At 41.8% G+C, this 13,143-nt stretch overlaps 1 protein-coding gene across 1 annotated transcript in view; it reads left to right on the top strand.

Moving 5' to 3' along the window:
• Window positions 1–13,143, top strand: part of IRAG2 (inositol 1,4,5-triphosphate receptor associated 2) — a 54,303-nt gene that overhangs the window by 20,547 nt on the left and 20,613 nt on the right. The window contains exons 16-22 of the mRNA XM_025166168.2: window positions 796–959; window positions 1,743–1,857; window positions 3,786–3,948; window positions 6,142–6,203; window positions 8,866–8,937; window positions 11,423–11,507; window positions 12,403–12,544. Of these exons, the coding sequence (XP_025021936.1) occupies window positions 796–959; window positions 1,743–1,857; window positions 3,786–3,948; window positions 6,142–6,203; window positions 8,866–8,937; window positions 11,423–11,507; window positions 12,403–12,544 (803 nt within the window). The remainder of the gene's footprint in view (window positions 1–795; window positions 960–1,742; window positions 1,858–3,785; window positions 3,949–6,141; window positions 6,204–8,865; window positions 8,938–11,422; window positions 11,508–12,402; window positions 12,545–13,143) is intronic.

The raw sequence follows: 13,143 nt of genomic DNA on the forward strand, positions 1-13,143 counted from the left end.
TCCAATATGTTTTTAGATTATTTTCTTTTTTTCCTTTCTGGTGCTGCTAATAGTGTAGGGATTTCTGTTAACTGGAGGGCCTGTAGCAGCTTGGCATATAGCATTTTTCCTCCTAGTTTTCAGAATTTCTGAATCAGCAGAAGCACTTTAATGGTTTATAGTTATGGTCAGGATTCCACCAAATTGCTTCTAAGGATCTGAAGAGAGAAGGCCCAGATGGGCCATAAATTCTCCGTTAAATAGAATTGGATTGGTTATGGTGAAATCCTGGCCATAATTGTAATACTAGCAGAACCTAACCTAACCAGGCTAACCTTGTCTTAGCATGTTGTGTGAACCAATCATGTCAAGTCATCATAGGCTTTATTTGGGGGGCTTTGCCAGGAATGTGAACAAAAAAAAATGGTTTTTTGTTAAACTGGGTTTGGCTTATCATGAGAACACAGGTGATGGCTTAAGGAAGCAAATGGACAATAAGAGGACTTTGTCAGAGAGAAATAATGTGAGTGTGATTGAAGATAATCACCACCCCAACATAGCTACTCTTCTGAACTTCTTGGAAGAGGAGGAAATATGATGAGGTGGCGGTGTAGCCTCATGAGATTGGTTCCTGATAAACTATTCTGCCCCCCCCCGAAAAAAAAACTAACCCAAAGTTGCCCAACTCCCAAGCAGACTGAAAGCTTGTGATTTATATGTATGTGATGGATTGGAATACAAGATGAAGGAGCTGTGAGCTTAATTCAACCAAGAGATTGCTGTGCTCTATAGATGTTTGTGGAAATGTCCACACAGGGCCTCAAGAAAACTCTGGAGAATAAAAGAACCCTATGGCTTCAGAAACTAAATCTTTTGGAAGCTCAGAAGGAATCCTTGGATAAGGAACTTATTAAAATGGCAGGAAATATGCGGAGAATGAGGACGGAACAACTACACTTAAAGAAAACACTTTTGTCCAGGTTCTTCTTCTTCATTATATAGAGAGCATGGTTTCATATTGTGTTCGTGCGTGTACACATGCACACATAGATTCAGTTGCAAATTCCTTACAGTTCAGCGAGTAAAGCTCTTAGTTTGGGTTGCCCTTAGTTTGGGTTGTTTGGGTTATGCCATGTGGTAACATTTCCGTAAGACTAAACCAAAGAGAACTAGTAGCCCATAATACCCAAGTGATGCCTTTCTGTGGGAGGTAAGTTGGCCTAGGTGAAGGAGATGACTCACCCATATTTCTCCCTCTGACTAGGGAGAAGGAATGAGCAATGGGTCTCTGCAAAAGAAAACAAGAGAGCAAGGCTCTACATTGTGTTAGAGGGGAGATATCTGGGTAGGTCAAGTCTGGGAGATGTCAGAATCTGCTCAAACTGCAGATTGGGAACATTGGTTGTAGTTTAAGGCCCTCATCTTTCTTCTTAGCTTTATTTTTAAACTCGACTGGGTAGAGCTTTCTTTAAAATGGCAGACTTTCCTCTGTAAAGTCAGACACACCAGCACATTGGTGGATGGGAGGAGAGAGGCATAGAAGTTGAAAGAAAGAAGGTGGATCTATATAGGTGAATATGATCAGGTATACCCCACAATGCTCCTAAGCCTGGAAATGCATATGATTTAGCAGAGGTAGTTTCCAGGAATCCCAAGATCGAAGTTACCCGTTCAGAGAATCTCTTGTAAACTTGGAGAGAGTAATTCAGGTTTGAATAATGCTTCTGTACAGTGCTTTTGGTGTTTTGTTTAATATCTTATAGACAACGTGAGATCCAGTCCATCAAACAGCTCAAGGAAGATGCTCTGGCAGAAGCAGATGTCTTGAGATTGACATTGCAAGGGCTAACTGAACAATTAGAGGAGGCTAATAAGAGGGTAAGTGTCCTACGTTGTGCTTTTACGTCATCTTTTTTTTTTTTTTTAAAGATGGAACAATCTTTAGAGATGCCAAGCTAGTAGTGTGAATTGTCTGATCTGGACACTCAGGGTTCACCCACTATCATCTGAACAGAACACTTAACCTGGCAAAGCTGAAGGTTGAAATCTAGAGAGCAATTTCTTAAGATGGCTTCATTTCCAGCTGGATTTAGCATGGAAACAAGCACTCAGGGCTGCTGGGTGGATGAGCCCAAAACAGAAACAACAAACCCATTAACAAACCTTCCATGGGAGAGGGAGAGTGGTTATAGGCACCAGGTTAGAAACTGGGAGACCATGAGTTCTAGTCCTGCCATAGACATAAAGCCAGCTGGTGGACTTTGGGCCAGTCCCTCTCTCTCAGCCCTAGGAAGAAGGCAAAGCCTTCTGAAAATGTTGCCAAGAAAACTGCAGGACTAACTCAGATGTACCCCATACCTACCTACCTTTATTTTGACTCATTTATTTATTTATTATCTAGATTTATAAGGCTGCCCAACTCAAACAATGTGACTGGGTGGCATACAACATGAAAATAAACAATAAATGCCCCTCCCAACTTTATTACATTAAAACATGTACAATATATAAATATGTATATTGATAATTTGCCTTTATCTGATAAGCTGCCCAACAGGAGTTTCCTCAACATGACAGCCTTCTGATGAATTGGAACTCAACCCTCAGAGTTCTCAGCCAGCTAGCTATGGACTGTGGGCATTGAAGTTCAGCACTGTTGATGGGGGAGATTACTCTAGCATATTTCCAAGGAAGATTTGGGCCGTGTTATAGAAATGAGATTTCTGCTTCCCAGGCTGCCCGGAAGATCTTTAAAATGTTAAGGGGCAGGAGGAAAGACCGTAATTGCCCTGTGGCCAATGTAAGACCCACCCTATTGGGTGTATAAATTGCATAGCAGTACTTGACTCAGCACTCCTGTATCAGGTTTAGAGATTTATCTGAAACATCCTGTCTTGAAATGGGACAGGTATCGTATTTTGGAGACATTCCTGAGTACCTTTTTGGTCTGCTCCTCTGCAATCCATGCGATTTGCAAGTCCTACCCAAGGTTCTGCATAGCCATGGAGTCTAATCTTCCAGATTGTCCTCACTCAGGAAACATTTCAACTGGGTTTAACATAGCACCAGCTACCTGATTTCTGATAAAAGAAGAGAACTGACTTTGACTCTTTTAGGACCTCCCAGGGAAAGGAAGTGTTTGTGACACTACTGGCAGGTTGGTGCGTCTTCACTCTCTCCTCATTTTTGCCATTGTCTCCTTCCGAGGGCTGAGAGAGAGGGACTGGCCCAAGGTCCCCCAGTTGGCTTTGTGCCTAAGGTTCTAACTTAGGTTAGAACATTCAACTGCAGGTTTGTTGTTTTAATTTTACTCAGTACAGTGACTGAGATGCTTTGAAATGTTGATTACTATGGAGTCTTAATGTGCAGTGATGGTGGAGTGATTGCTTGTGCTATTTTTTCTATTAAATCAGGGCTGTTTTTCACGTAGGACTCTGTTTCCATCTGTAAAATATTGGAGAGAATGAGCTTCAGAGCTGCAGCTGCAGGCATTTTGGCTTAGCAAAAGCAGAACTTGTGTGCTCATCTGGAACTTGCAGAAGTGTGATTGCAGAGGAAGTCAAAGCCAAGCGTAGGGGGTGGCAACTTCTAGTGCTATGCACAGGAAAAGGACTGCTTGGTGCATACCAACAAACAGAACCTGTGTCTCTCAAAATGCAGAAGCATGAGGAGTTCATGGCTTCCGGAAAGAGATCAGATGTGTTTTTGGTCTCTTTTTTTAAGCTGCCCACAGGGAGTTTTAGACAGTGTGTGTCTGGCAGCATTTGATGCTGGAAACTTGTGTTGACCTGCTGCTACTTTCTCAGGTTAAGGATCGAGAGAGTGACTTTCACGCTGCCCACGAGGAAGCAAGGTCTTTACAGAAGAAGTTAGAAGACAGTGTTGCCCAGCAAGGAAGCCTCCGGAGTCAAAATACAGATTTAACACAGAATTGCCAGCTGCTGGAACTGAAAGCTAAGGAACAAAGTAGTAAGTATCCCCTAGCTATTTGCTCCCTCTGTCCTTTAAGTTAGTATTTTGTAGATGGCTGACCTGCATTTTTCATGGGTTCAACCATTTCCCAAAAGTAATTGGATGGAGATTCTAGCTATCAGCAGGTGCTAGCCGTGATAGCTATATACTCTTTTAGGTTGGGGAGCAAAGAGTTGGTGAGGGAGAAGGAACTGCTTCTTTTACACCTAACTTGTGAGTTCTCTGGGACATCTGAGTGAGCTAAGAAGATGCTGGCTTCAACAAGATTTAGCTTCATCCAGCATTGCTCTACTATGTTCTTAGTGGATAAAAGATTACCTTCTCTGTGCTGAGCTGGGGTGAGACATGATGGCTTATATAGTCCCATCTAGCTCTGTGATTTCTAGAGATGATTCACGCTTGCATAAGAAGAGGGTTGCCCAATTACATCGGGTTCCTGGAGTAGTCCAGCACATGGCTCCAAAGCAAGAAAGGTATGAAGGCAACTTCTCTCTCTTGTTGTTCCCTAAAAACAATTCTCTACAATTAGAGAAATATTGCCTCTGGAAACTGGAGCCTGGTGATAGCTCTAAGTCAGTGGCTATTGACTGATAGAGACTGGACTTTAGAGTGAGTGTGGTGGTATAGGTATTAGACTAGGACAGGTAGACCCAGGTTCAAGGCCACCCTCACTCAAAGATGATCATCTATGGAGATGATGGACCAGTCCCTCTTTTTAAACCCAAGAGCTAGCTTGTAGTGATGAGGGGATTGGACTAGGAATGGGGTCATCCAGGTTGTAGTCCCCTTTCAGCCATGGAAGCTCCCTGGAGGACTTAGAGTGAATCACCCTCTCAGCCGAAGAGCCAGAGATGATGAAGGGGTTGGACTTAGGAGTGAGGAGACCCAGATTCGAGTCCACCTTCTGCCATGGAAGCTGCTCAGATGACTTTGGACCACTATGCTATTGCAGCAATATCTGTAGGGTTGTGGGAATATTTCAAGGAGTTGTATTAATATAGCTGATAAGTAAAGTGTAGCTTTACCTCTGTGAGGGGAGCAGGTATGTACTTTTATCACTGTTGCAAGAACAACAAAATTCATTGTAACTGTTGAGAGCAAGTAAACATTTTCCCAGTCCTTGGGAAGATTTGGATGATCCCATGGCAATGAATGATAAATACCCTGGATCTAGCTGTTCAGTACCACTTATCCCATTCCCAAATGGCATCTATCGAGTACCAGAATTAAAGAAAAATGTATATTATTTTTATTTAAAAGGTCATGAGGACCTTTTAAATAATGGGGATGAGATGCCCTGAAACTCAGAAGATTTGATTGATTATATGCCATCAAGTTGTTTTTGACTCCTAGCGATCACACAGATAGATTTTCTCCATGACAATCTATCCCTAACCTGCTCTTCCAGGTCTCCCAAAGGTGCCCTCATCACCACTATAACGAAGTCCATCCACCTTCCTGCTGATGGTTCTCTTCTTCTTTTCCTTCCACCTTTCCCTGCATCAGAATGTTCTCCAGAGAACTAGGTCTTCGCATAATGTGTCAGAAGTAGGATAATTTGAGTCTGCAGAAGATTTGGATTATTTGGAGAAAAAAAATGTTTTTCTTTTTTGGGACCTGGAAAAATGACCAGTCCTTGAAATAACCAGACATCCCCTCTCCCACCATATTTTGCCTATTTTACAGTGGTTCCTGCAGGAGCATTATGATCAGACTCCTCCCAGGAAGAGCGCTTGAGGCACTCTTTCTCTCTTTATTTTATGGGTAACCCCAGTTAGTTCCCATGGTAGACTGATAAGGCATTAAATACTTCTGGAGTTCAGTGATTCCAAGGTGGCTTCTTGGAAGAATGGCTAATTAAAACACAGAAACCTCTCTACTTGTCCTAGCTAAACCTTGTTCTCAAGCTTTCTTTTATTTTCAAATGGGATTTTTGGCCATGAGAAATGTCCCCTGCATTTTTTTGCATCCAGAATTCAGCACCGCTCTTCGAAATGCTTGCAATTGCAATGAGGAAAGGGGGTGCTATAGTTTCCCTTGATTTTGCTCGGGTATCTTGTTCAGCAGAACACAAAAATCACTCCTGAAAAGCGCATAATTTGGTGGGGAGTGCCTGACTGTCTTCTAGTTAAAAACTGTTTCTGTGGTTTGCAAATACTGACCATTGTTGTCCAATGTCTTGTTTTATAGCTGCCCTGGAATCACTCAGGGAGAAGTATTTAAAAAGACTGTTGTGTGGTGTACTTTGTCAGGTAGGGTATCAATTTATTTATTTAACAATGTGTGTATTTATTTAACTATCTGTTTGTTTATTTTAGTTACAGGATAGAACTGGGATGTCCAGGAGATTTCCCAGCATCCTCCAGTGACAAGATCCAGATTGCTCTGAATAACCTAGCCCAGCCTGAGACATGCATTGGACTACTAGTCCCATGCTTCCTAGGCACACAGGCTCGGAATTAGGAGGGTTGTGTTTCAACACAGTTTGAAGACTGCAAGATGGATAGGCTTCCTTAAAGGAAGCTGCAAAGCTTCCATTGGATTGAAACCAAGGCGGTTTGCAGTATAAAAAGACCTGTATTGGAAAATCTGTTTTCCGCCTAAAAGGCTAGAGATCATCATATAGAGGTTCACTGAGGCATTAAACCAGAAGGGTCAAGAAAGAGATATATGTTCTGTAAAAACAGTCCTACAGAACTGGTGGCCTTCAACTATCCCTAATTGTTGGCTGGATGGAGAAGTTTTGAAGGTTAGCAAGGAAAAGCTATGGGTCACTCCATGTCTCTCTAACCATTTTTGTTAATGTCTAGATTTCTCTGCATTCTATCATTGTATAATAATAATAATAATAATTTATTAAACTTGTATGCTGCCCAACTCTCAGTGATTCCTGGCAATCAAAGAAATTAAAATCAATAAACAATAAACAATAAAGATAAAAGATGGCAAGTGTGATGAAGCCAGGGATCTCACTCTCCATTGTCAAAGGCCTGGGTGAAGAGGCAGGTCTTCATGGCTCTTCTGACCACCAGTAGAGTGGGGGACACCCGGATCTCAGGGGGAACCTTGTTCCAGAGGGCAGGCACTGCTACAGAGATGGTGCACTTCCGGGGTCCTGATAGATGGCATTGCTTAATTGAAGGAACCTGGAGCGTGCCAACCCTGCTGGGCAGATCTCATGGGAGACAGGTGGTTCCTCAGATAACCAGCCCATATGCCATATCATATAATGCCCATCCAAGGGCAGTATCTGGTTAATCTGGAAAAGCTAAACAGGCTCTTCACAGAAAGCCTTAATATTCTAAAGGATCTGTTAAATCAGAATTGATCTTCAGTAGCTTGAATAGAATTTATTGTAACTGTTAATTTTATGTTATGATTTATAATGTGCTGACTGCTGTTGACCTTCATATATTGTTTGGATGTTCACAACAGCCAGTAGTTTTCAAAATGATGCAATATATTCAGTTACTTAAAACCAGTTAATGAAATATGGAAAATATTAGCCTAATTCTGTGATGCTTGAAAAATTAGCCTAATACTCTGTTTATTCACTTTATTTCTTTTTTTTCCCTTGCTCTCTTCTTTTTCTTGTCTGTCCTTTTTCTTTTTCCTCTTTTTGTTTTCTTTTTTTTCAAACATGCTTAATAAAATTATAATTTCTTTTAAAAAGAAAAGCTAAACTGGGTTGGTTTTAGTTAATACTTGCCTGAGAGACCCCCAGTATCTCAAGACTGCAAGCTAGACAGGACATTGAAAAACCTTCTCAGAAGAAGGTGACGGCAAACCATTTCCGCATTGTTGCCAAGAAGATTTCCAGATATGCCCACAAAGTCTCCTGGAGTCAAAATCTCAAGGGAGATACCTTTTTTATGATGTCACAGGACTGTGCAATGTTTACAATTAAGGTGCTTCAAAAGCACATAAATCTGTCAACAGTTCCTGCAACAACATACATCTTTCCCTGGGATTACGCTGCAACTGGGAAGGACAGCTGTGGAATCCTGGGAGATGATGCAGCTGCTTTAAAGAGTTGCTGATAGATGCTATGCAAATATCCTTAATGCTCCAAATGACCTTTTTCCCTTTAAATCTGAAATGCTGTGTGATCCTACTATTTAACAGGCACTGGTTTCTGAATGCTGTTGGTCAAATACTCCATCCATCCATCTTATCTATCATTGTTATCTATCTGGTTATTTACTGTTGTAGCATTCAATGGTTGTGTTATGGGCAAGCGGTCCTGTGCCACATGCCCTCAGAGCCTAAATGTAATCATGAAGCTTGGTACCATTTGGGTGAGGCAGTGAAGCATGGAGGTTGTAATATCTTTATCCTGAATGTTTTACCTTTAAAGCTGGGGTCTAATGATGATAATTGTCAAGCTGTCGTTTGCCAAATGGGACTGTGGCAATCTGTCTGAAGGTTTGTCTCAGACACAGCTGGAACAAGGTCTGGGATTTTGGCTCCCTGGATTTAGTGGCTACTTGCCACTAAAAGGAAAATGTTCTCAAAGGAAAGTTTTGTTTGGTTTCCAAAAGGGCTCTGTTGCTTTCTGTAGGAAGTTGCCCAAACATCAACCCAGAATGCTTTTCTAATCTTAAAACAGCATCCTCTGTGCTGATTGGAAACATCAGCTGGGGATTTTCCCAGCCCTAGAAATGGGAGGTGGGTTGGATTTAAGGCCTTTGGCACACAAAACACGTATTCTGCCTTTGAGTTCTTGCAAAATATGTTTCTACAGTCTCTCTACAGGAACCAAAACTTTGCCCCTTCCTTGCCCCAAGTGCTGTCACTTAATGTTTAGCACTGTCCTCTTGAATAGCAACCGTACTTTCAAAAAAACATCTGGGTTTTCTTGGTGAACTGAATTTTCTTTCAGTTGATCAGCGTGCTAACTTGTTGTTAAAACAGAGCTGTGTGTTTGGGGATGAGAGTCCTTTGCCCTGCTCAAATGTCAATGAAGAGCTAAGAACAGAAGAGAAGGTAAGTGCAGACAAATTCTGAGGATGTATGTTGTAAGAGAACTTGAAGAGGAACTGATAATTTCCTCCTCTTTGATGTGCATTTGCAACGTCTTCAGTTGGAAAGTTGAGGTGGCAGAGATGATAACTGAATATCCTTCTATATGTTCAAAGCTTTGGTTGGCACTTTTGATCCTAAATTGAGGTTACTTTCCATAAGAGGTGTTGCTTTTCTGCAATCAGTCAGAACTGGAATTCAGACAAAGATTCCAGATAATGCTGTATTCTGTTTGACTGTACAATATACAAATCTCATCTGTTAAAGTACCATAATCCTGATTAAAGTCTCCTATTTTTAAATATTATCAGCTGACCTGAGATGAGAAATTAGTAATGAATAAACTTGGGCCTTTCTCTTTATTTGCATTTCTGGATTTGCCCTTCCCCATCTTACGCCATATCTTTACGTGCACGTAATCATGGTGCAAACGTGCCTTGGCAACATCTTTTTTTATCCGCCTTAATAAGAACATAATAGAAGAGCAGAAGCAGTGCCCTGCTGGATTGGACCCCAGGCCCCTCTAGTCCAGCAGTCTGTTCTCACAGCAGCCAACCAACTGCTCATGGAAGCCCACTAGTCTCCCAGCAGATGGCCTTCAAAGGTCATCTATTAGCCATTGATCCTTGTGACTTCCGTGAATTGGTCCAGCCCTTTTCTGAAGCCAGCCAAGCTGGCAGCCAGCAGCACATTACATTCCTGCGATGTTGACTTAGTTCAATATCTAGCCCCTGTGCAAGGCAATGTAGGAAGAGTGTTGATGCTTTTGAACTTTGGCGTTGAAAAAGACTTCTGAGAAAACTGTAGACAGCCAAGAAAACAAACAAATGGATCATTGAACGAATCAACCTAGAGTTCTCACTCGAGGCACTTGAGACTTAGCTCAAATTACAGATAGTTCTCAATTAACCTCACAGCTTTGAACAGTTGCTGAATGAGTGGTACTTATAATTGGTCCTCGAAGTTCCAGCTGTCTCAGCAACCCCATGGCAACTGGCTCATCCTTACAATGGTTGCAGCTTCCCGCAGTCACATGATCTCCATTTGCAACCTTCCCTGCCAGCAAGAAAGGTTGCAAGTCTCTCCTGTAAGTCACTCCCGCTGCTTTTTCTCCCAAGGAGCCCACTATGGGATCTCGTACAGCGTAGCATGAGGCTGCCCGCAGCATCCCCTGCCCACGCCTCCTTGTGCACACCCATTTGCCAGTAGTCATGCGGTGCCCCAGCGCACCCTTCCACACCCACCCACACTCGTGCACACCACAGTGGCCCCTTGGCTGCACTCCATAGCACTCGCCTGCCAGCCTGCTTGCAAGCCTCCCAGGACTTGCAATTTCCCTGTCGTCTTCCCCATTGACTTTGCTTGTTGGAAGCTGGTAGGAAGTCACGGTCATGTGAGATCCTCCTTTAACGACCAGTGATCTTCACTTAACGACAGCAATGGGGACTGCTGGGATTGCCATTGTTAAGCGATGAGTTCATGTGATATCGCACTTTATTACCACATCACTTAGCAATGGAAATTCCAGTCCTAATTTCTGTAATTAAGCAAGGGTTACCTGTATCTTACTTCAGACACATTATGCAAAGACCCAGCTCTCTGGAGAAGGCTGTAATGCTGGGAAGGTGGAAGGAAAGAGAAGAAGAGGACCAGCAGCAGCAAGGTGGATGGACTCACGGTGGCTATGCGTGCACTGTTAGGAGACTTGAAAGAATAGCTTAGGGACAGATCATCCTGAAGAAAATCTATGTGTTTGCTAAGTTGACAATGACTTGATAACACATAATCAATCAAAAAAGCCTGGTGTTAAAATAATGTTTTCCCCTTTCACCTGACATAGTCCAAGGGCAGGCTCGAAGTGCATAAAATCTGTTAGGCTTTGTCAACTCTGGCCTTGAAGGGAAGGAACTGAGAGGAAGCAAAAGAAGCAGGATTGGGATTGGCAACAGGGATAGCAAATAGCAGGATGTTCTAATTTTCTTAAAGGTCAGTGAATTGTAGGCCTGTGCAGTCTCTGAAAATGATTCGGAAAAGACCCTGCCTTAAATTGTGTGGCTCATGAAAGCAGCTCTGTCTTTCTTCAGGCTTGCACAGATGCAGCTGCTTTAAACAAGCACTGTGTTTCTGTGTGTTCTGGAGCATCTCTTCCAAACTGTTTTCAAAACCCAGGCCTTGTGGATGGCGTTATGACTCAGGAGTGGGGAAAGACTCATTGTGGCACCTTTTTTCTTCTCTTGGGTGTGAGGCTGTAACTGTTCTAAGACTGACAGTGCCTTTGAGATAATGCGTTGCTATCAAAATGCAGGTAGAGGTGCCCAGTTATTCAGAAAAAGAGTCATCTGACCAGATGCTTGTTTTCTGGTAGAAGGAACTCTCTATAAATTAGTTGAACTGCATTCGAGCTTCTGGGAGACAACCCCCATACTTTCAGTTCCTCTTCTTTAATTAGAAAACCTGCTGCAATCAAAGACTTGGAACCCAACCGTGCTGGCCTTGGAGCGTGTGCTGGTCCACATCAGACACCTTACTGCTAGGTAAGCTTAAAACATGCGTTGGGGGCAAGAGGGTTGGCTAGAAGAAGGAGCCTACAGCACTGGAAGAAGAAACCTGGGTCTGATTTGCATGTTGCTCTGTGTTGTTTTTCAGTATTTGAATTTTTTTTTTTTTTTTCAAGAAAGGGGTAAGGAGGAAGACTTGGAAGCAACATGGTCAGAGTTTTGGGAATTGTTCTTTTTATCACATCATTTTCCAGGTTCTTCCACTCCCTTTTATTATGATTATTAAGTTTGTAGTGAATACTTTTTCATTAATATTTTTGTATGTATTTATGCTTTTGTTAATTAGTATTTATTTATCAATCATCTGTCATCCATCTATGGATGAAGACTAAAGCATGCGTCTTTTTTGAAGCAGTGTAGCTCAGCAGCAATTAAAAAGGCTCGGATTCAAAGGTCCTCGTTGAGCGATTAGTTTTTTGAGTGGTCATTGGTAAGTTTATGTAGAACTCAGATTACAAAAATACAGGTAGTCCCTGGGTTAAGAATGCCCGGGTTACAGACAACCCATAGTTCAGAATGGAACCTATTGTAGCAAAATTTGAGTTAAATACACAATGATTTGAATTAAATACATAATGGTTCGAGTTCATTACACAATACTATTTATGCAGTATTATACAATAATACCGTTCTGGCTTACATACAAATTCAACTTAAGGACAGACCTTGGGAACGGAACTTGTTCTTAAACTGGGGACTACTTGTATCTGAAATTGGCCACATTGCTTACAACTTGGAGGATCAAACTGTACTTTATAATATCCCAACTCAATAGTCTTGTTCTGCACGATTCCAGTTTAACAAAGCCACATCTCCTGGGCTTCCTCCCATCAATAATTCTGCCACCTGTCCTTCTCTGTGTCTTTGACAGAAGCATTGTCACTTGATTCTCTGCAACTGATTCGAAGAAATTCTCTGCCCAGGACTGTTGGACATTCTCAAATATTGTTTATATTTGGGAAACAACACTTAAGAAATGGAACCACCTCGGGTGTGATATTGGATGAATACAAGTAAGATCAGAGGCCCAGCTTTTAAAATGTTGCCTCTTCCAAAGTTGATAGAGGCTACACATTGTTCAAAACGTTTTTTAAAATTCTCAGTAGATAATGTTTCTCCTACATTTCCAGTATCTTCCCATTTGCTTTTCAATTTCCTAGTGACTTCTATTCCCTTTTATGTATGATTCAGATGAGCAAATCTACTTAGCTTTTTCAAAGCCACTGATAATACTCATTATGATGGATTGGTTACCAGAACCTATAGGTTTGCATGTCCCATCATCCACACTAGCTTCCTTTTCAAGGTCATCATTTGCAACTAAGAAGATATTCGTAAACCTGTGTCCGATATCTAACAATCCCTCTGTTTCTTTATAAAAGAAAGTGGACATTTCTTGTTGGGTCATGCAAACCTTTCTAGTGGTTGCCCCATAATTGGGCAACACTTGGGCCAAGTACCTTTTACAAATGTTGTAAGATCTTCTATTTCAGCAAGCAATTTTCTTAGAAACTTTGTTGCTCCTCTGAGTGGTATTATCCCTATACAGTTATTATGTACGGGGATAACGTGTTGCTTTTTTAGCAGCCTGCTCTTTTGAACTACTGGCATC

This window comes from Python bivittatus, unplaced genomic scaffold (genome assembly GCF_059951505.1).
Source record: "Python bivittatus isolate LINGU-HERP-01145 unplaced genomic scaffold, Pbiv_v1 ctg000330_np1212, whole genome shotgun sequence".
Classification (NCBI taxonomy): Eukaryota; Metazoa; Chordata; class Lepidosauria; order Squamata; family Pythonidae; genus Python; species Python bivittatus.